Source organism: Symphodus melops (genome assembly GCF_947650265.1).
Source record: "Symphodus melops genome assembly, chromosome: 8".
NCBI classification, from domain to species: Eukaryota; Metazoa; Chordata; class Actinopteri; order Labriformes; family Labridae; genus Symphodus; species Symphodus melops.
The window spans coordinates 23,012,736-23,039,787 of NC_136698.1; the positions used below are offsets into that span (position 1 = coordinate 23,012,736).

Consider the following 27,052-nt stretch of genomic DNA (forward strand, 5'->3'; position numbering starts at 1 on the left):
AAAGATAACGCCTCCATTATCAGCTGCCATCATCTGGTATTAGATTATATTTTCTAAGGAACACAAGGTTCTATATCAGCTAGTGAAAATCAACAAAATAGACAATTGATCCAAACACAGTCGGTTTTCATTGATTTTTTTTTTAATAAAGCTTTAAAACTGAAATTCATGCTGATCAGTGTAATCCTATGAAGTACATTAAGCAGAGAAAACGAGCACAGGATGTGGCTCACGTAGTTGCAATACTTAATTTATGTTGATTTTTTTATTCAATGACGAAGGACCATTTATTTATATGGAATCACACACTGAGTTAAAAGCCTATGGTTAGCTACATCCGCTCACATGGGGGGGTCATAGATTCACAGTATTCGTAATCAAACAGCACTTATGTGACTTTAAGTAAGCAGAGAGATTGAAGCTCCATCACTTGATCATTAAGGCTCCTGCTGGTTAAAATCACAAAATAAGCTGAGCAGGAGCGTTAACACAGGAACGACATAACGTCCCATCTCCACACCAACAGGTTCACACTTCATACAGAACTTACAGTACATTTAGAAGTATCTGAAAGCATGTATGGTTTAAAACTCCAGAGAGTAACAGTCACTTTGTGTTAAGAGCAAATAAAAAGAGAAAAGAAAAAGGGAGGAAACAAATGGTCAGACATGGAAAATTGAAGAATGACATTAAATACGTTGATCTGATAAAATGGCACAGAGAGGTCTTGAATCCTTGAATCAGCTGGGATTGCCTCATAATAATGCTACTGGTTTTTGACGTAAGATTTTAAGGCAAAGGAAAACAACATGAGTTTCAGCAGTGTCATGAGATCTCAGCTTCTCTGATATATCAAAACATCACGATACATTTCATCAGCTTTACACGGCATTCAAAACAGGTTTAATCTGTCGATAATCAAATAGTAATACAGCCAGCCGGAAATAAAATTGGAGTAAACTTGAATTCATTGTCAACTTGTTCCAACTCAAGGAACAACTAAAAAACTGAACAATACTGGTGAATAATATAATCCTGGACAAAAAAAAATCATAAAGAAAAGAAAAGAACTTTTAAATAAAATCCAATTGACGTGAATGGTTACATTTAAAGGTGAAGTAAAAGAACAATGAGAAGAAATGTGTTCTCTCTCTATCTGTGCTACGAGAGCATGAACATTTGTTTTAAATCCAAATCCAAAAGGCTTTGACTGGTTCAAAGGGGTTTGAGTGGCACCTGACAAAACCTTTTGTTTTCATGCGGCAGACAATATATTGTTATCTCTGCTGCTCATTATCAGTCCCCCAGAAACTTCTACAACTGTTTCCTAAAACCTTGTGAAGGACTGACGTAAAGCAGAAGGCCTGAATCCAGCCGGGCCAATGAGGGAACTTGAACATAACATAAATCTGTCAGTACAGACTGTACACAACATGGATGTAGCCTCAGTGATGTCACCCAATGGTTCATGAGGAAGCCGTTTTGAAGCTCAACTATGTCGGTTGGAAATGCCTGAAACAGACAAAGAGGTGAAGCTGGGCCTTAATCCTCCAGTCAACTCAGCCTGCCCCTAATTCTGGAAATATATGAAAAACCTTTGGCGTAAATATTGTTAAAAAAAATGTTTTTAAAAAGCTACACAAGGCATTTCCAGTTTAGTTTTTAACCGGAGCATAAATGAGCTTTTTCTGATCAACACCTTTTTTTAACCACCAGGCAGTAAACATGATAATTAATTCTTCAGTAAAAATGGACCTAATGGGGATTCTTTGGCTTTTGCAGCCAGAATCAAACGGATAATCGAGACAGCAGCAAAATGCTTTATTTTTTTCAACACAGGAGTTTGCAGCTTGAATGTGATCTCTGCCATCAATGGCTACAGATCCCTTCAGTTTGGTGTACTGTGTTTGATTTTGATCCAACAACGCAGTTTCAGAGTTCTGCTCTGCTCTTTGGTGTTACACTGCAGTGTTGGCTAGAAAGGATTACATTAATTGAATGACAGCGAGCATGTGAATAAGTAAGTTGGGGATACTGGCTTTATGATTAGTCAGCTTTCTGAAACCAGACAGTTCAGGTGCTCCCCTACAAAACAGTGCAGGGCTTCTTGTCCTTGAAAGGGTTTTCTGAAGCAGGGACGCCCATCAGAAGCGGGTCATACTTGGCATGTTCTCCACAGTATCGCATCAGGTCTGATGAAGCCTTGGACACCTGCGAGGAAATACACACACACACTTATTGATCTACCTTGACATACATGTGGTAAAATTAGGCTGCTGTAAATGACCATGAATATAAAGGCACCTTTATCCTCTCGACGCTGGCCTCTATCCTCAGCTGCTGCACCGTCCGTCTGGCCAGAGCTGTGCTGCTGGAGCTCTGCATCTTAGATGACATTTCAATCACTGGACAGCTGTCACACCTGGAAAAGAGAAAAAAATGTATTGTACCACCATGTTATTGACCACAAAGGTCAGGCTCCTTCCTAAAACATTTTGCATGTTGGCTATCATTACCGAAAATCAAAGTCAACAAGATCTTTTTTCCCCCACATGTTGTCATTTTAGAAATAGCCTGAATGTTTTTGCACTTCATCTTATTTGAAATATTAGTGCCTGTTCTGCCAAATACATACAGGACATATAACGGTGCATACAGCTTTTTGGGGAAGAGTAATTATTGGAAAATATTGTGCAGTTACACGTTTATGAGAGAAGAGATTATAGGCAGATTGGAAACTTAAAAAGTGGAGATGTATTAATTAATTGATTGATTACAGTCACAACAACATCCTATAAAGTCTGGAGAAAACCAATATGGTGGGAAATTATATACAAACTAGTTGTATTATGGTGTATTGTAGCAACACATACAGCCCTTATAATGATTAATTTAGTTTCGCAAAAAAAATTCAGAGAGTGTTAAAATCAATGCCACTGACTCTATTATGTAACAGCAGAAATAGAGTTTGATAAGTAATGATCCCATGTGTAACTCAAATGTCAAACTATAAGGGTCTAAAGACGTGCTAGTAAATTTGGACCTTCAACAAATCCAACTTTTGATTTGGTGATCATGCTTGATGAAAATTCAGAGCATTACCTCAATGATCCAGTGGAGGAAATTCATTTCTGCACCAAAGTTTGCCACAAGTTGCATGTGTGGAAAAGAAAACCATGACCAACAATTCAAAATGTGTTCAAATGTGTGCACCGTATATTGAATCCTGCATACGGTGCATAAAAACTAAGAAGTCAAAAACATAGATGAAAGATGCATCTCTGCAGGAATAAGTTCACTGAAAAGGCAGTTTTGCACAACATACAGACACTATAAGGAGTGAAGTAACTAGGAGGATCCTGCATAAATAACTGATGTCTATGACTTTGCAACTTCCCTGAAGTGACAGTTGATCTTTTCTGTAATCAGCTTGATGTGCGTAAAAGCTGTGGCCCAACCTATCGGACTCCTCTTTCACAATTCCCACTTCCAGAACACAATGGTTTCCTTTTACCGCCACATTACGTCACTCCCCGAAACACTGAAGAGGAAAGGCGACAGAGTTCAAGCTTGTTTGGTGTGCAAACATTATTTATTGGAATAATTAAGAATAGGAACAACTTCCAATGCAAGAACACCATGTAATGAATTTAAAGTAGAGCACTGTGTTTGTGCTGTCAAGCAATAACTCCGAGTTTCTCTGTCTCCCAACAATTGTTCTGCAATGACAACACTCAGTTCTTGTTCCTTCAACAAAGTGTCCCAGTGGGATTGACAAAAATAATCTTTGACATGTGGTCTGGTTAATGTTTGCTCTGTGCTTTGGTGCAGGATATTACAGAGGAGGGGGACACGCTGAAACGGAAGGGAGATGAAACATGGACTACATAACCAACTACAGCAGGGGGACAGGACCATGCATCCCTTTAATCCCCTCGCCCACTCCCTTCCGCTTCCTCCACAGGAAGCAGTATCCCCACTTACCCTCTGCAGTATAAATGATCAAATCTGAGGTGGAGGGTTTAAAAATAAACGCTACACGATCACGGCAGAAATCATGGCTGCAGAGGAGCTTTCCCAAGACAGCATTGAAATGAAAACAGCATTTGCACTTTTATTTCTGTTAGACACGTTAACCAGCTGTTTTTGTTGCTTTGCTGACCTGTGTACTCATTGTTCCACTGAACTTCACACTCGTGGCACTTTAGTCAAACATGAATGTTCTGTTACTGTTTACATGCTGCAACAAACACTGCTGTAAGCTGCAGTGGTGTGAATTGTCTTGGCTCTGTCCAACGATAGCCTATTACCATTGATTTATAGTAAGTACATGTAAATGGTTATGTTGCAACTTTAAGCTTTACAGAGAAGTAACAAAGTGGATCCAAAGAAAAAGAGCTGCCACAGCATCTTCCATGGTAGAATTAGGGACAGTGCAGACTCTTTCCCTCAGCCCACAGGTGCCAGATGTGGCCTGCCAGCTGCAGTAATCGGTCTAGCAGGGGTGAACGAGTTTAGAAGGCACACTTCATCATCAGGATTGGCTTATCCGCCTGCTGTGGGCCGCTGTGGGCACACACAGGCTCTGCTGTGCAGCTCTGCTCAGGGAGCGGTCTGATCCAGTGAGGTCTCAAAGTAAAAAGTAAAGCCTGTTCCTGAGCCATGAGGTGGACAGTTTTACTGTAAGCCTGCTGCTCCTGAGGAATAAAAACATTCTGACAGACTTTATTTACTCTCACGGGTCTCGTCAGTGTGACTTCCTTTATTCAGCTCAGCCTGTTTGTTGTTCTACATACAGTCACCGCTAGTCTTTGAAATAGAAGAAAATCTCCCCTTGCTTTCTAGGAAAATATTAGAAATTAAAGGAAGGGTTTTTTTTTTTCAGGTGGTGATATTTCCATTTATTTGTTTTCAATCTTTATTTGGATCCTCATTAGTTTGCTTACTCGTCTTTCTGGGGACCATACAAAACCAATGGTAGGAAAAAAAGGCAAACGAAGAAACTACCTCAAATAATTCAAACAGGAATAACTGTGTGTGTGTGTGTATACATATATACATATATACATATATACAGATAGATAGATAGATAGATAGATAGATAGATAGATAGATAGATAGATAGATAGATAGATAGATAGATAGATAGATAGATAGATAGATAGATAGATAGATAGATAGATAGATAGATAGATAGATAGATAGATAGATAGATAGATAGATAGATAGATAGATAGATAGATAGATAGATAGATAGATAGATAGATAGATAGATAGATAGATAGATAGATAGATAGATAGATAGATAGATAGATAGATAGATAGATAGATAGATAGATAGATAGATAAAGTATATAGTATTCTCCATAAATTGTAATCTGCAAGGTCATGTAAAATAAAACAAAGGAGAGGGGCCAACAAAGTCTTTATAAAGGCCCTAAAATGTTGCTGTACGTCCCTGTGAGTATGTTAATGTATTTTGACTTACTATCATAAAAGGGGTCACATGAGTCTGGGACTGTCCTTGGCTCAACTTCTACACCCAAGGGCACTTTTTTTTCATAATCAGTGGAGCCATCATGCAGGATGGGGACGACCTGTTCTAGCTGACTTACTCCAGGAAGGAAGCTGCATTACAAGCAGTGAAACCGGAATTGCTTTTTTAGAGTCTCGCGTCTCCTAAACTGGAAAACGAGCTGACCTTTGCCCTCCTAGCTCATCATCAATCTATGATGGTGCTCTGTCTGCATGAGAATGTTGCTCTCACTGCAGCAGAGTGGAGGTAGTCTCATGACCCCTAGAAGCTATGAAGCATTGGAAAGGTTCAGATATTGCTTCATTGTTTAGTACATGAAAACCAAAACTACAATATCTGAACCACCCCTTCTATCGAGATTGCTTATCCTGCAAAGGAAGCATTTACTACAACATTACAACATCTGAGGCTGAAAATAGAAAAGGTAATATTCTGTATTTTATCAACAAACAAAGAGCTCCTGCAAACCGATGTACAAATAAAAAAGAGTTCTACTCCCTTCCAGTGAAACAAACAAAAACAAGCAGGGAAGTTTGTCACTTGCTGTGTAGTTCTTTGTACTGTATGTCGACTGAGCCTTTCAAATCCTTCAAGCCAAAAGAATGTGTGCAATGCCTTCAGCTGTGGTGTGTCTGTCTGCATCCAGCGTGTGTACTTATGTGTGGTAAATGTAAACATGTGGCACACTGAAAGCATTGATGAAAGTATTTCTGAAGTCTTACAGTAGAGGCCTTTCTTTGATGTGGCTGCAGGGCTTTACACAGGTGGGCTGCCAAAGTGCCTACAGGGGGTTCTGCAGAGTTTATGACAGTAAGTTTTGCCTTGTGGTATGTGGTGTTACCATGCACAGTGCTAAGATCTGATGCCTAAACAAATACACTCATAACTTACTTACACAGTTCCACCACATCAAAGTCCTTCTTGACTTTTTGTTCGACGTGACAGAGCAAACTGGAATGTCTCTACTCATGGCATAATCAGGTAGGTGAGAGTTCCTAAATGTAACATTAAAGTGTGTCACGGTGTAGAAGTGGGAGTCCCAGGTTCTCTCATGATATGTTATGACACAGTACAGAATATAGATACCACACCATACCATACCATACCAAAACAAATCATACCATACCAAACGATTCCACACCGAGCATACCATACCAAACCACATCATACAAAAAATACCAAACCATTCAATACCATACCATACAATACTATACCATTCTACACCATACCATTCTACACCATACCATTCTACACCATACCATTGTACACCATACAATACTATACCATTCTACACCATACCATTCTACACTATACTATACCATAGCATTCTACACCATACCATTCCATACCAAACGAGTCCACACCTAACTATATGAAACCAAACCAACCCATTCAATACCATGCCATACCAAACCAGACCATTCTACACCATACATATACCAAAGCATGTCATACCAAACCATATCATACAAAACAATACCAAACCATTCAATACTATATCATACCATTCTACACCATACAATACTATACCATACCATTCTACACCAAACCAAACCAAACCATTCAATACTATACCATACCATTCTACACCAAACCAAACCAAACCATTCAATACTATACCATACCATTCTACACCATACCATACTAAACCAGATCATACAAAACAATACCAAACCATTCCATAGCTTTTCCAAACCTTACAACTGCACATGTATGTGCATCACAAGGATTCCTTTGTTTGTAATAGTTATTTTCAGATTTTTTACACTCTGGTTCAGTCTTTACCACACTGATTGAAAACAATTCTCACATGATCACATCTGTACTTAAGGAATGTGCATAATTACATAGTTAACTTCAGCCAAAGCATGAGGATCGCCTCACTCTTCAGAGGTCTCATATAAACTTTAAGTGAACGTTACAAGGCAAACAGAAATGATAAGTGAACAAAGAGTAATGTTTTATAGGACAGACTTGACTATGTGTGAAGCAATAAAACCAACAAACGGAGTTTCACTATCACAAATCACGTTCTTCTTATCTCCTCTCGCACTGGCTCCAAGTTTTAACAGATCCATAGTGTCATGAAGAACAATAGAAACAAACCGAGGTACATTGTGCTCACAGATTACAGAGGTGTTCGTCAGTGTCTGATAAACACAACACTCTGCAGACGAAATGATTACTTATCAGCTGTTTGGTTCCAAAAATGTTGGGCTCTTGGACACTGATCAGCTCTCTTATCTGTCTCTTACACAGCTAAACTGCATGGCAACAAAACCAAAAGGCTCCAACAGTCCGCTCCTGCATCAGAGTCTGTTGCTGCCTCCGCAATAAGCTTGGAGGCTTAGAGCACATTTGAGAGGCACGGTGACAATGCAGTCAGGCTATCAGTATTGTGCCACACTAACAATTGATGTGTGGTATTGTGTGGGACAGAGGCACCAGGACAGGAGTCCAGAGCTTTTACAAGTTTAACTGCGCCCTCATGAGCGCTAATCTCAGGCAGCCTGATGCTATCTGGGAGCCAGACTGTCCAGTCAGGCGTGCAGAGGAAAGAGACAGAGCCTCCCAAAGAGAAAAAACAACACACAGTGTTGCTTACGATGGAGACAAACTGTATGAGTAATGCTATAAGGAACATCACTGTTCATCAGTTCAAGCTTTGATGTTGACAGATTTAACAAAGTCACCATCAGTGCAGCCAAAAGACGTTTAAAGATCTGTGTGAAGTGAGCCGACCAAAAAAGAAACAGAAGGCGTTAGTGTTTGCACTGCAGACTCCGACAGAAGACGAGGCGGGTTCCAAGTTTCTGAGTCACTGAGAGACTCTCTTACTCCACTGTACACCTTTGAACTGAGAGCTGCAGTGGCATGCAACACCTTTGCCTATGGGTAAGGTCAGCTGAGGGACAACAGATTATCACTCCGGTTTCTGTCATCCTGTCTTTCCTTCCACCTGGGCCCCATGTGTAGAAGAACAGGTTCCTCTGAGTGTGTGTGTGTGTGTGTGTGTGTGTGTGTGTGTGTGTGTGTGTGTGTGTGTGTGTGTGAGAGAGAGAGAGAGTGTACGTCCAGTCTCTAAACCTGCAGACAGTCACAGACCATTTATGAAGTTCAAAGCTTTGACTAACACGTCTCTGATTCCCTGAGAAATAAGTTCATCTACGGCGCTTCATACACACTCTGCAGAGTTGTGAAGTGAATAACATCCATGGATTAGAGCTCTCTTTGAAGTGCTGGTGACTTTTTTCTTTCATGTGCTTAGAAGTGAATAGAAGAAAAGCAGATAAAAAGCCCTGAACCAGGTGTTGCGCTTTTCTACTACACATCATCATGCGTGTGCTCGGAGGAAACTCCGAGCACACGCATGCTCCGCTTTGATTGTTTTCCCAAAAAAAAAAAAAAAAAAAAAAAAAAGATTTGGCTTTGGGAGATCTTGCTTTGATTTGACAGACGTAAAGGAAAAATGGAAAAGCTGACACAAAGCAAATGCTCCACCATGTCTGGAGCTAAATCTGGAAGGACAGATGTATTGTGCCAGCAGCAGCTTCTATTAATAAAGAAATGCTGTCATACAGATGAGTGTGGGTGGGAGTTATCATGCAAACCTGTTGCATGCTGCACACCCTCTTTGAACAAGTGTAATAAAAAGAGCTTTGGAGGCAGCTGTCTTCCGTAAACCTTTTGATCTTTGTGATAATTTAATATATCTTTATTTGAATTTCTAACACGTTTGATGCTGTTGCGTTTTCACCAGTTCTCTCAGACATTACAGCTCTGTCGTTCTGATGGTCAGGCGGTCAAATGCGACTCTACTTGGAGAGGTTTCAATTAAAAGTGTGGCAAAGTTTGCTGCTCCGGACGTGTCAGCAAAAATGAGTAACATCACTTCATCAGATTCACAATAAATACTACGTCACACAGAGGCTTCCCCTCTGGCTTATTTCAGAGGAATGAAGCTGGTATTATTTACTTGTAATCAACAGGTCTGACGTTTACCAGGAATCTATTGTTTGACTGGAATCTGTGAACTTCATGCACTTCTGCACTTTTACCCGTGTACTAAGCATTTGCACTCTGAATGTTTATCTGTGTTTTATATGCTACGCTCCCTGCAACCAAATTGATTTCAAGTACAAAAAAAAAAAAAAAAGACTTTAAGCACAGGCTGAAAATAACACCATGATCAAGATTTCCCAGTAAAAAGTAAAAATGAAAGCTTTGTTGGGTCTGTCTTCAAGAGGAGATAAAATCTCACACAAAAATATGCACAAAATAGTGACAATCCCTCCGCCATGACTTAATCCAAACCCTACTATGCAGGACTTGTTCACTTTGGGCTCTGTGGTGTTATTTATGTCTTTTCAGACTGTATCATCATCACTCACATTATTGGAAACACTGTATGACTCTGCTGTCGTTGCTACAAATCCTCTTAAGACATGCAATTGTCTGGGCTCCAGTGGAACGTTGCACATGGCTCGAAGAAGCCGCCCTCAGGACACAGCTGAGTGTAGCACTTAATGAGCCGAAGTCAGCCCTGTCTGCTCGCTGAGCCGACGCTGTGGGAGCCGCCTGTCTTTGCCTTCTCTTGCTGTACACAGTCATTCAAAGACAATAGAGCCTTACAGAATAGCTCCACCACACAGCGAGCTAAAGAAATGCTTTTGTGGTCTAATTTCTTGTCAAAAGTCCCCAATCTTTTGTTTAACAAATTGTGTTATACGCAACGGATTGCATGTGTTGCATGGTGTGCATATATGTGCCTGTGAGGGGCTTGTGCAAGGTGGGCCTGGTTGCTATTTCCTGCCAAATGGGAGACATGAAAGCTTTGAGATTTAATGTCTTCGATATCTGTGCACAAATGCAACAGGCTGTCTCCACCCTATCATGGGAGAAAAACTCCCAGCACCAACAAAAAAAAAAGAAAAAAAACCTCACTCTCAGCAGTCGACTTCTTTTGGCTAAAATCCCCCAAGTGAGCAGGAGGGGGGAAAAAACAGCCCACTCTCTCCCACCAATACTTCCTGGAGCCCGAGGCAGTCCTGGATCTGCCTGAGTCTCCCCGACAACTGAGCTTTGTCTAGACAGAAACCAACGCTCAACTCACCGGATAGGAATTCAGTAAACCCACAGCCCCTCATTCTCACACCACCTTTAGCCCACCACTCTCACAAGGCACCAAACAACCAACTCACAGCGCTCATTGTCACAATAGTCCAGCATTTACACTCCAGCTAAATGCACCACCCTGTCATTCATTAAGAAAAAGAACAGAAATTGGTGCATTTTACTCAACAAGGTGTACACTGTGCATGAAAATCAGCTCTTTGTACATTCTAACTATACAGGAATGTTTAGCAGGCTGCAGGAAATTCCTCTCATTCCAACTTCAAGTGCACCGCACACTGATCACGTTCTGTTTGCTTCACATTGGGCTTAATAACCAGAAATATAGGATGCAAACAGGGCGTGGAGAGCTTGAAAGGCATGTGAGTCCAAGGGGCCAACAGGCTGTTTGACACGGTCCGTTGCATGAGGACAAACACAAGCAACTTTTCCTCCCCAGTTTCAGCGTTTCCCATAACGCTGACGTCACAAAACCCTCCGTCCAAGGTTACTAACACCTGGCCCGCTCACCTTCACATGCCTTCCACTAACACACCACCATGCATTCATATGTTTCTTTGTCTCCTTTCTTTGATTGATTCTTTCTCAGGGGAGCATTTATATATCTTTATATTATTTTTATATACTTAATATTAATATTGATAATAATATTTTCTCCTCTTCTGACTACTCAAAGCACTTCTACGCCGCAGGTCACATCTACACATTGACAGTAGAGGCTGCTAGAAGTGACCAACAGAAGTAATTAATGTGATTTACAAAGAAGCAGGAGTAACATGGGGTTGACTGACACATCGGACATGTGGCTGCAGGAGCTGAGGATCGAACCCCCAACCTTCCAGTTGAGAGGCGATTGACTATTCTTACAGCAAGACAGACCGCCAAGTTTCCATGCCACAGCAGGAAGAAGTCAAAATAAATTCACCACACGTGAGTTTTCATGCACGTAATGACGCTGAGTCGTCCTCATTAAAATGTGTATCACTCTGTTGTGCAATATACAATACAGTGACTGAATTTATCTGAGCCAGAATATAAAAACTGGCAGTTAAGTAATGAGGAAAGATGTGATCGACATAAACAAGTGACAGGAACTCTCCACCTCTGCAGGCTCTTCTCCAATGTCTTCATTGGAAAAGAATTATACTACATTTTGAACGTGATTCTTTAACTCAGATTGAACGTCATGGAAACCTTTGTCTGAATGCAGCATTTTCCCCTCTACAGCAACAACCCTTAAAAAACTAGACCATGTCAAATATTGTTTTGGATAAAGTGAAGGGCATTTAGACGCACTGTTCAAATGTAGATCGGACGATGCATACATAAAACAAAGACACAAAGATTCGAAGAACACACAGAAGTTAGTGGACTAAGAGATATCTGCAGCTGCAAAAAGCTGCATGATAATGAACCATGCAAACACAACAGTAACAGGCTGAATAGTGAGAAAAGGGAAAGCAATCTTGTGTTTTGTGGAGTTGAGGAGGTTGATCTAATCAGCACACGGCCAGCGCTGAAGGTGGTGGTGGTAGGTGATAGGGAGGCTTCTTCACTGCTGCCACCTGACTGCTTATCATGACGAACAAAAGGCAGAGAGAGGCACAGAATAAGAGGAGGGCTGGGAAAAACAACACAGCCTTCTGACCTCTAGAACAGGAATGACACTCCCACCCCCCTTTCTCCTCTCCTTCCTGTGAACTTTGGAGCTGAGTGAGCACTAAACTGCAAATAATGAGCAGATGAGGGTGGGGGAGGCAGAGGATGCAAGAGACACTGAGGTGGACACCATGTCCTAATAGGGAGGTGACTACAGATATTGTCTCATGGCATCTGCCTGTCTGGAAGCCACCTGAATGAGAGCCGGCAGTCCTGACGCATTAGTAATCTGCACTTTGTCCTGCATGTTATTTGCATACACAGTGAGTTGAAAGTGCAATGAAACTGTGAAAGAATCCCAAACATCCACCTCACCCAGTGCTGCACAAGGGTCACTGCATACAAAGTGCACATTTTCACAATGTGTTCACCTGCTGACATATCAGATACCTTCAAGGGTTTCACTAGTGAACTTCCAATCTGTAGCTCTTATACAGGATTTCAAACAGAAATATTCTACCCATTGAGTTCATTTAATGAGTTACATTACAGACTAAGCATCACAATGCATTGCAACCATACTGGTAGCATCCCATGTCTTGCATTCCATTTCAGTGAAGTGCTTTTAATTATAGATGTTAGCAAACTGAGAAAGAATCCCAAAGTGGGGCCATTTGGAAAGCTTTTTCATTTTAAGAATTAACATGTCCGTGTTTTTTTTTTTTTTTTTTTTCAAATACAATCTTACCTTAAAGAAAAAAATCCTTTGTGCTTTATCTATTTTTTCAAGACTTATTTTGGGGCTTTTTTGGGCCTTTATCGGAGAGACATGAATGTGCATGGAGTCTGAAATCAGGGAGTCATGGTGAATAGCATGCGGGAAAGGAGCCACAGATCGGAGTCGAACCTGAGCTGCCGAGCTGAGCACACTAACCACGTTCCCTTCAGCGCCGCTTAATTTTTTCAGTTGATCAGCTTTATTGAACAATATGTAAACTGAAACACTGCAGATCTGTTAAACATTCAATTCAGTCAAACTTTCAATACAATTTTACCTCCATAAATTGAAATTGAATGAATCAAACTGAAAACCAGAATAAACAAACATCTAGAGTTGGAAAATCAGAAGAACAAGAAATAACCAACTGTTACTTCAGTTATTCCTGTTCTGTGATTGGCTGGTAGCATGGACTGTGTATTAAGATGGACGGAGCAACATGACTGGAAGTGAAGCCAAATGCGCTATATCTATTATTATCAAACAGTCGATGGCTGGAACTTGTTACCTGACATGTTGCTTGTTGGTTTTTTGCAAGAAGGCTGAATCACCAAGAAGTAAAGGAGAACAACGTTCACTGTAACCCCGTTTCCACGAAGCCCTCCAGTATGGATCAGTACAGTTTGGTACGGTTTGTTTCGGTAAAGCCTGATGCTGTTTGTGTTTCCACAGCCAAAGCGTGCCATATTTGGTGGGCGGCGTCTGTGCTGGATAAGGTTAGCAGCGTCAGCTAAGTACTAGCGTGACATACGAGCAGCACGCGACAGTGTACCCTGCTAATAAATTCAACAAAGAAGAAAAACGCGACACAGTAAACAACAACCAAATCATTGTTTCCCCTTATATGCATTTAGCAGCGGCGTTGCTAACATGACTGTAACTTAGTTTGTTGTAAATAATCACCACATAGTTTAGAAATAACCATCCAACTAGCTGAAACACTGATATGTTGCATACTTGCTAAATCCATCCCTTAAAACGGCAGCGTAAAACTTCTGTTGTGTGTCAATCAAAGGGAGTTTCTCAGGCTGTGAAGGAAACGACCTTTCCTCTCGTGACGATGCAAAGAGAGACTCCAGTTAGACTCCATACTTTGTCATGCTGAAGGCTTTTTTTCCATGCACAGTCTATGATTTGTTCACAATGCCATCTTGCATGAGAAGAGAAAGAAGCACTTCTGACTTTCTTGCGGGACTGGAGTGTGTATGTTAAGTCTAGACAGGGAGTGACCTTAAGGTAGACAAGATGAGTGTGTGTCTTCTCAGGAGCAGTCTCTAGTGCCCAAAAGCACATGTTTGCAGCTCATGCATGCAGAATGCTCAGTGGCAGATGAGTGCAAACACGTGTTAGTGACAGTAACACGTGTTTGCACAGTAGAATTAAAAATACATGTGTAAGGAAGGAATGCTGCGGGACTATCTATTTAACATGCAAATGACTGCATGTGTATGCTTACAATCTGTAGTAATCTGGCAGTGGCATTTCATGTAGGGATTCAAAGATGCCAAATGCCTGTCTGTGTTTCCCATGTGCCTCGTGTTCCGACCTGATAAAACTCAGTTTCATTTCTCAGGAAAAAGCAACAAGAACAGCCAATAAAAGGCTCGCATAAAATGTTTAAACAAATGATCACGCTGTAGTAAATCATTTACATTGGTGAGAACATTTCTACCATCACGAGGTCACAGAAACCAGACAAGTCGGATCCTGAGAGGGGAGTAGTTTGGAGCAAAGACTGCTTATTATCCAAAATGAGAAACCCATTTTCCCAAACCAGAGCCCAACACTACCTCATTTAACAGTGACCTACATTGTGTGATATTTGAATCTAGTCTGGTGCACAGTGCTCAAATGATGACTGAACCATTTTCATAATGCTGTATTTATTGAACGTACCGGCCACGATCTCACAGGTAAAGTATGTGCATGCCGGTTGCAGCGGTTAGTTGTCAGAACAGCGTACCTCTGTAAGGACGCGACTGTAATGCTGAGAAGCAAACCGCCCTGATTTCCACCCTAATGAACATCAATCAAAGGCACATTCTTACAGCAAGACAGACCGCCAAGTGTAAACTTGAAGGCAAAGCAATTAAATGAAACTTATTTCTAGACTGGAAAATATTTCCTTTGCCACTGTCTGGTGGAGGAAAATGTTTAGGAGAAAAAAAAATCAAAGGAGGAAAGAGCAGTTTGTGGAAAAGAATCCCAGGCATGTAACCAGTGGCTGGGCAGATTTCCTGGGCAGGGTGACATCCCTGCTGCTGCTGCTGGGTCTTCCTCTCTTTACTGCCAGACAGTTATGTTTGTTAACTGGAAGCCGACACTCCCTGGACGGCTCCCGCAGGAAAAATCTGGGAGGAATTCTTGTCTTAACTTTACGTGGCACAGAGATACAAGGCGCAGAGAGTCCCAAAGTGAACAGGGCCACACGTAGACTGATAACGTCTGAGCACACTGCTTAGTGTCAGGACTCTGCAGACGTGATTAAAGGGTTTTTAACAGCTGTCAAATTGTTGCTAGGCAGAAGCGCTTTCCTTACAAAGAGCTCAACATGTGGGACTTAAAAATAAATGTTTAAGTCTGCAGAGGTGCTAAAGGCACCGACCAGACGTCCTGCTTTGTGCAAGTCTTGTGCAGATTTGATCAGAATATTATATTACCATGATACTCGTGCAAAATGCACCAAGTGTCTGCATTTCCATAAGAGATTATTTTCTTTGCTAACAACAGAATCTGTCAGCATGCTAACATTCAGCTCTCTTGCTTCTTTCGCCATCATGAAACCCTGCAACAAAAATCAGTGTTCATGATGTCCACAGTGATAAAACAAGTTTTTAGTTTGTGCACTAAGGTCACAAATACATTTCCCCCCATCCTGAAGACAGTGAGGATGGTGCACGCACAGACGTATATATGTGCATATATTGCGTATATTATGTCAATGCACTTCTAGAATCTTTCTTGAAATCGTCTTGAGTGAGTGGTTCACATGAACCTCACAGCAAGACATTATCCGTAGGAGGGGTCCGAGGGGACATGACATAAAAAGGACGACGTAGAAAAGGTGGACGGTGTAACAGAGGCAGACACAATGATGAGAGTTTCCTGCTTTTATACCAATTCTATGTGAAGTAGACATATTCACTGAAACAACGAATGAGACGGGACAAAGACAAAGACGAACCGAAAACATAATGAAGCAATTTCATTCCTTTCACCGAGCTCACACCGGTAGTGCGTAGGCAGAATGATATTTAAGTCAACCCCCGCCCTCTCACCTGCTGCACCAGCTCACCCTGAATATGCAGAAAATTTCACCTGGAGGCACGCAGGAGAGATTCCAGGTAAAGTCATGGTCAAATATGTGCCTGTTAGCGTTCTCAAATACAGCTCACCTTGAAAAAAAATATCAGGACATTTTAGGAGTTTTGTGTGAAAGCGATGAAAGTAACTGCATCGGGATTCATCATCTGATTACCTCAAAAACAACCAACAAATGTAACCATGCTGAACGACGAGACACGAGCATGGCTTTGAAAGAATACATGTGAGGTAGACAGAGGTGAAGTCAGCACCTGGCAGGCTGTTGTGTGAAAATGTCAGACATGGAAATTGGATCTGCAGTGACCTAGTTGTTTGAGTGGGCTGATAATATGTCACAAGGCAGCAACAATGAGGGGGATATGGTAGACACACATGAGAAAGTCCAGCAATAATTCATCCACGCTAACGCTTTTATGGAGGCACAGTGCTGACTGATGTGGACTTTCAGTTTTGTTCCCACAAAGCCTTTCACAGGAAATGTTCCCGCGCTAATAAACCCCATTTGTACGATTCAATCTTTAGCATTAACTTTAAAGCATGCTGTTGATATTGTAAATGTTGTTTCAGGTGAACAGAAAGATGAAGTGAGTGGTTAAAGGAGCCCCAGCTGCAGCGTAGTAAAACTGTGTTTGTCCTACTTCAAAGGTAACTTGTGTCTACACTACAGCTGTGGAGATAGGTGGACTAATCACGAGAGGGCCCTCTGAGGCCACCCAGAGCACTACGAATTCCCAGAATTAGAGGTGCACATACACAAAGCACACATAAGTCTCCGGAAGTGTTGAGTGTATTTATACAGGCATCAAAGACTGCATCGTAGTTCCTGAGAAACGAAGAACGCTGAAAAGACAATCAAACATATTTTCAGTTCTGTCTCTTCAACAACCAACAGGACTCCGGCTTCCTCTTGCATGAAACGAATGATACGATTGAAACAGAAACACGATGAGCCATCATCTGTAACATATGGGTTCTAAAGAAACGTGCATTTTGCAAAATCAGCGCTCTGGTCTGCTGGTCATCAGTACTGGGGATCAAATGAGAATTAACCACACGACTTCCTGCAGGGGGAAGAGGCACTCCCGCCTCTGCCCGGCGCTAACCGACATGAGTAGGAGTGTGAATTAGGAGGGAGTGGGAGCGGCAAGACTCAGAGGAAATGTGTGTGTGTGTGTGTGTGTGTGTGTGTGTGTAGGTGTGTGTGTGTGTGTGTGTGTGTGTGTTTAGAAAGCGGACGTATTGCAACGTAGGAAAAAGAAAGAAAGACGATGCCCATATATGAGCAGACGCTTTTGAAACAGGATGGAGGACTTGCCAGGAGAGGCCTGGGATCTCCCTTGGGTGCAGCAACAATGCAATAACACACACCCCGGCACTAGAAAGCTCAAGTTGCACTGAGCACAAACTTTCTTTGAATGATATTATTGTAATAATTTAGATGTGTGATAATGGCTGGTATCAGTGTCCATTACGTCAGAGAGCAGGTTTCTGTCTGTTTGAAAGGTGATGTCCTGCAGAACATTAGCAACACACTTGCTCTCCTAAAGCGATGCTACAAAACCATTCCTTCAGTCAGATCTATTCACCTTGTGATTCTTCTACATGCCTCTAATGTGTCCAAATCTGTGTCCCCACCCAGCCACCCCCACATTCCCCACTCCTTCATGTGCAGGATGTCAGATGTGTAGAGAACAGTATGTGTTAATTAACGCATGGGCAGCACAGTTACAATGCAGACACAGTTGTAGCTAATTAAACCCAGACAAAGAGAAGTACAAATGCAGTGTTCAGCAACATGTGGCTCAAGAGAAAGAGGATTCTCTTGGTTCCAGTTCTGATGTGTTCAAAGGGAGGTTTGTGGATCGTTCATCCATGTTTAGGTTAAAACCAGAGTAGGAAGTGCACTTCATCAGTGAACAAATGAATGATCGTAACCCTGGTAGAGATTATTGGCTAAACAACACTGCCACCGTGTGGAGGACAAGCGCACAACACAAGAGACTGAGACTCTTTAATGGCTCATTTGGCCTCGCTCGTTCAAAGGGTTTCAAATCAGCTGCTCCAGTTTACGTTCTGGATTAAAAATGGATTAGATGGATCAACCTGAACCAGACTCAGACTTCTGAAGATTACCAAACATAACACGTGCTCCAAATGGTACAACACACTTCTTTCATGAATGAAAATATTTTTGAAAGATGTAAACAGCTAATGTTGAAATATTTACTATGTTTAAACCCCTAAGTCTACCTATCTACTACGTCACAGGAGCGATTATCAATCTAAAATCAATTCTATTGATCGGCATGATTGTAAAATTATTTGGTTTGACCTTCTCTAAAGTTACATTTTGATCCTGCCAGCCTGAATTAACCCTGAGCTTGATTCAGAATAACTGGATTTTTTTGGGATCAAAATGAGCCTTAATCCTGCTCAAAAGATTTGAACACAAACTACAGTTTTCATCCAGATAAACAAAAATAAATACAATTTATTTATTTATTTATTTTTTACAACAACCCATCTCAAAGATTTTATCCCATTGGATAGCCTCAATCCAAACAGATTACCTTTGAACAACTGGATCCTCCTGAAATATGACAAATTAACATTGTATGTATGCATTTTTGTTTGTTTGTATGTATGCACACACATGCATGCATGCATACATACATGCATGTATATATATATTTTTAGGATTATTTGTGTGTGTGTGTGTGTGTGTGTGTGTGTGTGTGTGTTAACACAACACGTTATATATATATTTTTGCAAATATAGTTTGTTCCTTCTCTGTGCTTGCCAATTGCTTTTCAGGATACTCTGCACTGTGGTACTTATTGCCTTTATTTTTATTTGAATATTTCCTTCTGATATTTAGTGTTTAAGAGAACCGATTCCCCCCCCCCCCCCCCCCCGAGATTAATGTAATGTAATTAAAGTATTTCTGATTATATATTACAACTATCCTCCTAACAACTATCGTACGAAGGTTATAGAACAAGAAAGGACACTTCTGCAGCTTTATTAAATGATGTTTAGCAGCTAATGTTTTGAGTCTCTCATGATGCTGATCTCTGTTTCTACCAGCAGAGGGCAGCACCGCGCTGACAGTTCATGACGACTTGTGAGGGCTTTGGTCTGATAAATAATGAAAGACTGCTGAAACAATGTTTGTAAAATGATCCTTCTCTCAGTTCCTGTAAAAACTGAAAAGAGAGGAAGTGATCTGACAGAGACTCACCTGTGTGGAGACCCAACGAGTATGCAGCGGCTCGTCCCACACTATGAGAGCAGCATTAATCTAGACAGACAACAAAAGACAATCGTAAAAATCACAATCCAGTCATTGCAGCAAGGGAATGCAAAAACATTTCATGTTTTTAATGATTTTATAAGCACTTTAAAAAGAAACTGGCACATGTGAGTGACTCTGATGTGAGTGACCAGGCTACCTGAAGCCAGTGAAGCCGGTTAGATGGTGAATGTTTCGGCCTGATGACTCAAGTGAAAGTCCTTTCTGTCCATTCTAAAGAAAAGAGTATTTTCCTTTACAAGGGTAACAAAGTGTTGAGCTGTATTATAGTCAACAGACTGGATCATATGAGAGAACAGAGTAGACAAACATGATGTCAGACTTGTTTCAATCTAAAGTTCTGTGGCCACAGAGCTGTCCTCGAGTTTGTTTTGGAACATTGCTTTTCGTCCTCAGTGTTGTACCCATATTATTTTATTAAACAATGATGTGTTGTGGTGCCAAAAGACCGGACTTGAGACCACTTTTTGGAGGTCTCAGCCTCATCTCGGAGTCTCGAGCATTTTTACTTGGTCTTGACTCGGTCTCAAGAACACCACTGACGGGTCATTACTGCCATCAGAAGGAAAACAGCCCTGACTAAAAGAAGGACTGACTTCAATTCACTGTCATCCTCTGGTCACATCTGCAACCTTCCCGCTGTTACGGTCTGAGTGAGTGACACGCCAGCTACACACAAAAGGATTTTTCAGTTTCATTGATGGTCTTGATCTTTTCTCAGTCTCACCCTGCCTCGGCCTCGACTTGGTCTCGATTAGGATGGTCTTGACTACAACACTGGAACATTAGAACGTTGATCTAATACACTGACATTCACACGTCTGTTATTTCACAATATTAACACCACTGATATTTTAAGCAACCTTTTACTTCCTCCTCTAGTTTATATTTGAGCGAGCTCGGCGGTGTCAGGTGATTGTTTTATGTCTCAGGTCAGGATAAGCAGTAATTCAGTGTAACAGCAGCTAAACATCCAAACTAAGAATAAGACTTCACCTTAAAGCTTTGCTGACACACACAACTATTATAATAATGACCCAAAGACTCACGAGCAGTGATTCCATAAGGACAAAAACAGGCGCTTCAGGTAACATACAAGTCGACAACATCCAGCATTTTTTTTTCATCTCCATTTGATGTAAAGATGTTTTGATATTTCAAACAGCTTAAGGACTAAACGTGTTCTAATGTTGTTATTGATTGATTCTACCTTGCAGGCAGCCATCTGACAGACAACATACATTTCCCTTTAGTCACATACGAATGTATCACTGTGTATTACACTGTCAAAAATGATCGTAATTAATGTTCAACAACTTCCTCACTTACTCTCAATACACAGTGATAAGGAGGGTAAACTCTTCATGGCTAATTAAAGTAGCTACAGACAACGATCATGTAGAATAAGGTGCTTTATAATGACTAATAAACAGTCAGTATGCTGCTAATAAGCAGGCTAATAAGGCTCTATTCATCAAAGGTTCTCTGGGTCGCCGAGCAAACACGTGACTGGAAAAAAAAAGGTGTAAAAAGTCTATGAAGCGCTCTGAAAACGTGGGTTTTGTTCCTTTTCTTTGTCCCGTCATGTTTCGTACCAGCTAAGGTCCAAACTGCTCTGTTTTTCATTCAAGAAATGTGATTGGTTGAAAACTTATCATAAACTTGGGTCACGATGTTCATGAAGGAGTTGGTGGTGAGTCTTCAGACTTGACCAGTTGAGAATCACTGCTGTAGTTAATGGTGAACAGTGTTACTGTGTGTGCTTTGAACTGTCATGTTATACCTCGCCCTTTTTTTATTTATTTTTTTAGATTTTTAGTGGAGTCATAAATCAGGAAGAGCGAGAGTAGGGAGTGACAGGCGGGAAAGGCCCGTGCATCGACCGCTACATGGTACCACAGCTCAACATTTTAGTTGCTGTGATATCGTTTGTGTTTGATCTTTACTGCTGTCATATCTACGTTTTTCTGGTGTTGGTGACACTGACAACCCTACACTGGGCAATATGTGTAGCAAACGTGGTGAACCCATTACTGTCGTTATACCAGTGGTTTCAGGAAAGGATGACCAGCATGCTGATGAAGGTGAACTGTCCAATGACTTTTAGCATACAAAGTGACATAGAACAACTAATGAGTGCCTTCGTCACCCAGAGGAACCAGATGACGAGAGGAAGGCGTTACAGAAGATAATTAAATTTAATGACAGTGGCTTTGAGGGACTCATTCCCCTGACGATGAACAGATGCACCATGGAGACCTGCAGGAGCTGGTTTGTGTCAGTGAACTGTGTTTTAGCCCCGCTGGCTCAGACAAACAAACAAACAAACAAACAAACAAACAAACATCCATACATACATCCATCCATACATCCATCCATACATCCATCCATCCATACATCCATCCATCCATCCATCCATACATCCATCCATCCATCCATACATCCATCCATCCATCCATCCATCCATCCATCCATCCATCCATACATCCATCCATCCATACATCCATCCATCATCTTATTCGGGACTACATAATGTCTATAAATAACCCGGGGCAGCATCAGGACAAGTCTCACAGTGTCAGTGTGATCGTCCACACGACGAGAGCAGTCAGTGACCCGGCTGCTGTCACACAGGTCCGTGTGTCACTGTGCCAGGTGACAACATGAGAACTCTCAGCTGTGACGACAGAGAGAGCGACAGTGAGGCTGATCGAAAGAGAAACGGATAACAGATGGTTTACATTGATGAGAGTTTTCTAGAAGTTCTTGGGGTTTTTATGAAATCTAAAAACTGTCTTTATTTTGAGTAAAGATCCCAAATAGATGAATTTCATTCATTTCTTAAAGCAATGGTTTCTTAGATTTACTTTCAAATCATTCTTATATGAAGTCATGCCAGGATACATATTGAAAAGATCTCCTTGGCCTGCAAGATGCAAAACTATCAATCACCTTGTTCTTCATTTTTTACACAATAACTGTGTGCGCATCATGTTTGTAACACGTCTCATCCAAAATCCTAAAATCTAGTGGACAGTTAGCTTGAGCTTCATCTGACTTATAAGTTTCATAACTAGCAAAACAAAAGTCCTCACAGGAGCTTCAAAGGACAAATACATCGATTTGAAGTTTTACACTAAATATCTAAATGAATTAAAAATTGACTAAACCTATGTTATCTATATGTTTTGTTAACGGGTGTCTTGTCGCAGCGGACGCTGTGACAGACACGAAATGTTTATCATTGCTGTGGAAACTCTCCGCTAACATGAGCCCGCTAAAGAAGCGGGACATGACGTTTCCCGTCTGCGACAAAGTCATCTTTATGCTGTTATTTTTTTATTGAGAGCCCCCTGGTGGCAGAATGTCCATTCTGTGCGTTTAAATAGCAAAATTTTAAAGACATTAATGTGTTGTTTTGGGTTTTTTTTTAAAGTCAGGGTTTTCTTAATTTTTAAATACCAATTAAATGTTGAACATATATTATCTATTCCAATAACCCATTTCCACATCTGTACACGGCGCGGCCGATCTACACTGGATAGCGCCGGTCCTGCGTCACTGCAGCCATGATCGGCTGTACATACATCTCAGGAGAACGACAAGATCAGGCGAGGAAGAGAGAAATGTGTTACCAACATGTTGCTTGTCTTTCTGAGGTTGTTTTGATGTATTGACAAAGTGAGTCCGTATGCTGTGTTTTATTCATGTTTTATGTAGCGGACGCTTAGTGCATATCCTGTTCTGACTTCCTGTCCGGGCCGTTCTATTCTGTGCAGTGTGACGCTGACCTGCAGTGTACTCAGAAAAGACTTCTTGCAGCATATGTTTGGAGTGAGCAGAGCATGGTGGCGCTGCTGGTACGCCTTCGAGTGGAAGCGAACGGCGGCATAGTGGTGCACAGGGAGTAATTTGGGGTTACACTAGTTTAAACAGGTATTTTTAACATGAAACATACACATGATATCCTTGATCACTGACCACCACACAGGATGGAACTTGTTTGAAGATCATAAAATAATTTAATGTTTGTGTGCATTTAAAATACCGTCAGCTTGTTGTTGTTCAATATTTCTATATAAGTATTTGATGATGTTTCATTAGATCGAAAATATTTTGTCAGTATCCGGGCTTAATATGTGTATATTGATCTATACACAGAAATGAGTATACTGTATGTGTACTTCATTGTAATTGTGATTTGTATGAAGGTCCTTAATAAAAAGATTTAAAATACAGTCAGCTTAAAAGCAACAGCAGCACCGGTGATGAAAGGCAGGTAATAACTCAGAGTCTTTTTAGAGCCTTTATCACCTGTTGATAAGCAGTAAATGCTTTGACTGTTTAATACTTAGTCACTGTGTAACGCTCAGCTGACGAGGCTGAGAGAGCTTTGACGTTTGTCCAAGCATACTTCACATGTAGCTGTGTTGACTGGAAGCATTCTCTGAAGGTCTTTGTGAGCCGAGCAGTGACGCACAACGCCGGCTCCAAGGAGGCCAGCGTGGAATTTGAGTCGAGGGATAGAGAGAAGGGGAGAGAGGGGAGGAGGGCAACACTCTCACGAGATTAAACCACGCTATGGTCTGAATGTGGTGTAACCAGGCAACACAGCCAAACCCACGTCAGCCCCATAAACCCACACAGGTGGAGCCACATGCAGCTGACTGAAGCCATTTTTAAAAAAGGAAAAGACAAAAACGCAACAAAAATGTCCAGCTTCAGCAATGACTTTTATGTGCTTCTGCATTATACGCAGTCACTGACTGCAGCTTTTGTTTCAAAAATACTTCAGATACAGCTCAACACATGATCATGGAAGACAATGGCCTAACCATAAATCAGACCTAAAACGTACAAAAGTAGATGTTCTAGCAACATTTAAAAGTCAGTCGGTCAATTCAGTGTCCACTGAGAGCCAAATGTTCAAACGGCTCAATCTTTGGTCTTTAAAATGTCAGACAACATTAGAATAATGTCTAGAATGTCCTGCATTCAAGGTAATCTTTTTTAAAACTTGTAAGACCGAACAAATCATCCAAAGTCCCTAAATACTTACATTATACTCCTTTGAGACCAACAGTGGTTCTGTAGATAATAAGATTGTTGACATTGTTTATATCATGTGTTGTGAAATAATACAGTCTCTCTTATCCTATTGATCTTTGAATGAGAAAAGTACAGATGCAGTAAAAAAAAAACTGCATATCTTCAGTCATATCTAGAACCTAAACACTAGCGCACTAAATTTCTTAATTTCACAAAATACATTAGCAATGTTTCAGTGAGAAACGTTGCCAATGTGTCTGTGCAATGAAGACAGTTTGCAGGAGTTTGCTTGTAACTCTTGTGACATAAAAACAAGAAATGACCTAATACTGAATGTCTGGGACTTCTACTTTTCTTGACATGGTATTGATACTGATATTCATTTTCAGTATTGCATCAAAGTTTAAAATTCTGGTACTGTGACAACCAACAGGAACTGCAACATGTTTGTGTATGTAGTTGAGCTTAAAGGCAGGGTTGGTAATTTGATGAGCTGAAGTCCGATTGTGGAGCAAAGGCGCTCCTGCATAAAAAGTGAGGGGCGTGGCTTTTTAGGGGGTGAAAACTAACACTTTTTAAATCATGTTAGTTTTTCGAAATTGACCAACCCTGCCTTTAATTCATTTCATTATTTTCTTGTTGTTGAAGCTCACAACAACCAACACTACCTTATTTTCAGTAATAAAAACGTTTAACATGATGTAATGTCTCCTATACTCCAACAGTCCAAACAACCAACCTCTATGATAACAGTGAGACTCACAGGATCCTCACAGTGAAATAAAAATGTCAGTTCAACTATTCTATGACTGTGTTTTCAGTCCTTAATAATTTTTGAGACTTTTAGTTCAAATAAACTTGTAAACTACAGTAAAATTTAAATTCAGTGTTTTGATTTCTTTTGTTTCTCCTCTTCTATGACAAAACACTCTGAGAGGGTTACATTAGATATTTAAAGGAATCCTTAAAAGATTTTGCAAACAAAGACATTGAACTCATCTACTCTGTATTTTCGGAAATACTGTATACAGTAGTCTACAATAGGTGAATATTAGCACTAATTGGTTAATCGAGACAATATTCAACAGATTAACCGTCACAGAAAACTAATCATTAAAGAAAAGTTGAATCGAACAAGTGGTTTTCGTGCACAGTAGCCTGATGTTCAATCACTATCAGGTAGCTTCTTCGACCACTTCCCTTTTCTTCACGGAGTTTCTCAGAATAACACTTTCATCACTACTGCCTAAAACCGTTTCCTCCTTTGTTATTCATCTTCTGTGACCACCTGCTGTTACTTGTGCTTCCAATACACACCTGAAGGCTGAAAAACAAGTATTTGCCCTTCTCTTAGAGCTGACACACACCTGATGATCAAACAGGTAGCCTGCGACCTGATGATATCCTGCATCGTATGCATGCACATTTGTCCACATTAAACTGGCTTTTTGTTGTCAACATGTAAAAAGGATAATTATGATGGACTGGTTGTTATAGCTATAACAATAATAACCACACAACAGTCTGTTACATAGCTAACAAGCTGTTCACACACCACTGTACATAAAGATGATTCATGTAATCTCACCTGGCCTCTCTGATCCGATACTTTCTGTTTTCTCAAAGTCGAGCGATGAAACAAGCAACGCAGGTGCAATGTTTGAATTTAAAGAAATTAACTTCAGCTGTGTCGAATAAAAACTTCAAGACGCAGAGACGTTCAAATAAAAAAAAAACGGAGCCCCGTTGATGTGGGAAGCAGCGACAGGAGACCTGGAGAGGAACATCTGCTGCTGACGGCTGCTGAGCTGCAGGGCTGAGACTAACCTCTTTGCTGAGAGGACGAGACACCAGCGCCCTCTGCTGGTAAGCCGGCCAGCTGTCTGCGCTGCTCGTGTACACGGTTAAGGCCTACACGTACAGTATGACATCAATGAGCAAATGTCAGAACACACACTGTCAATTTATGTTAAAAGCACATGTTCCTTGTTGACAGTATAGCATTTGTATTGCTCAGTCACGTTTTTTTTAATCAACGTGAACTGTGAGATTGTACCTCCATAAAGCGGAAACCCCGGGAGGAAAAACTCTTCTCGGAGAAAAGTCGTCTTCTTTTTTTTTTTTTTTTTTTTTACATTATTTTTACATAAACATACACGTTTTTGATAGCCTATATTTCCTGTTTTATTTACAGGATGCCCTGCTGGCATCTTGTGGCTCTTGGTCACTTGGTGGTCTTGTAGAAACAACTTCGGTAAAGTTCGAAAGAGTGTAGAAACAAACCTTTGGGGAGGTCGACTCGATAGCATAGTTTTCAGT

The 27,052-nt window shown here is 40.9% G+C and overlaps 1 protein-coding gene across 3 annotated transcripts; it reads right to left on the reverse strand.

Moving 5' to 3' along the window:
- Positions 1 to 1,052: 1,052 nt before the first annotated feature.
- On the reverse strand, positions 1,053 to 26,536 carry gng12b (guanine nucleotide binding protein (G protein), gamma 12b). 3 transcript variants are annotated; one of them, XM_079350720.1, is made up of 5 exons: positions 26,322 to 26,536; positions 19,824 to 19,897; positions 19,609 to 19,672; positions 2,305 to 2,422; positions 1,053 to 2,211 (listed from the first exon to the last, which is right to left on the reverse strand). In XM_079350720.1, exons 4-5 carry the CDS (start codon positions 2,395 to 2,397, stop codon positions 2,086 to 2,088), a joined length of 219 nt encoding a protein of 72 aa, XP_079206846.1. In that variant the 5' UTR covers positions 2,398 to 2,422; positions 19,609 to 19,672; positions 19,824 to 19,897; positions 26,322 to 26,536; the 3' UTR covers positions 1,053 to 2,085. The 3 variants fall into 3 exon arrangements, with proteins under 3 accessions (XP_079206846.1, XP_079206845.1, XP_079206847.1); XM_079350719.1 differs by lacking the exon at positions 19,824 to 19,897; XM_079350721.1 differs by lacking the exons at positions 19,609 to 19,672; positions 19,824 to 19,897.
- Positions 26,537 to 27,052: the final 516 nt, after the last annotated feature.

Excerpts from the sequence above, each read along its gene's own strand:
- gng12b (XM_079350721.1), bottom strand. The coding sequence starts at position 2,397 with ATGTCATCTAAGATGCAGAGCTCCAGCAGCACAGCTCTGGCCAGACGG. Across the intron at positions 2,212-2,304 it reads CCAGCGTCGAGAGGATAAAG|GTGTCCAAGGCTTCATCAGA; the intron begins GTGCCTTTATAT and ends ATTTCCTCGCAG.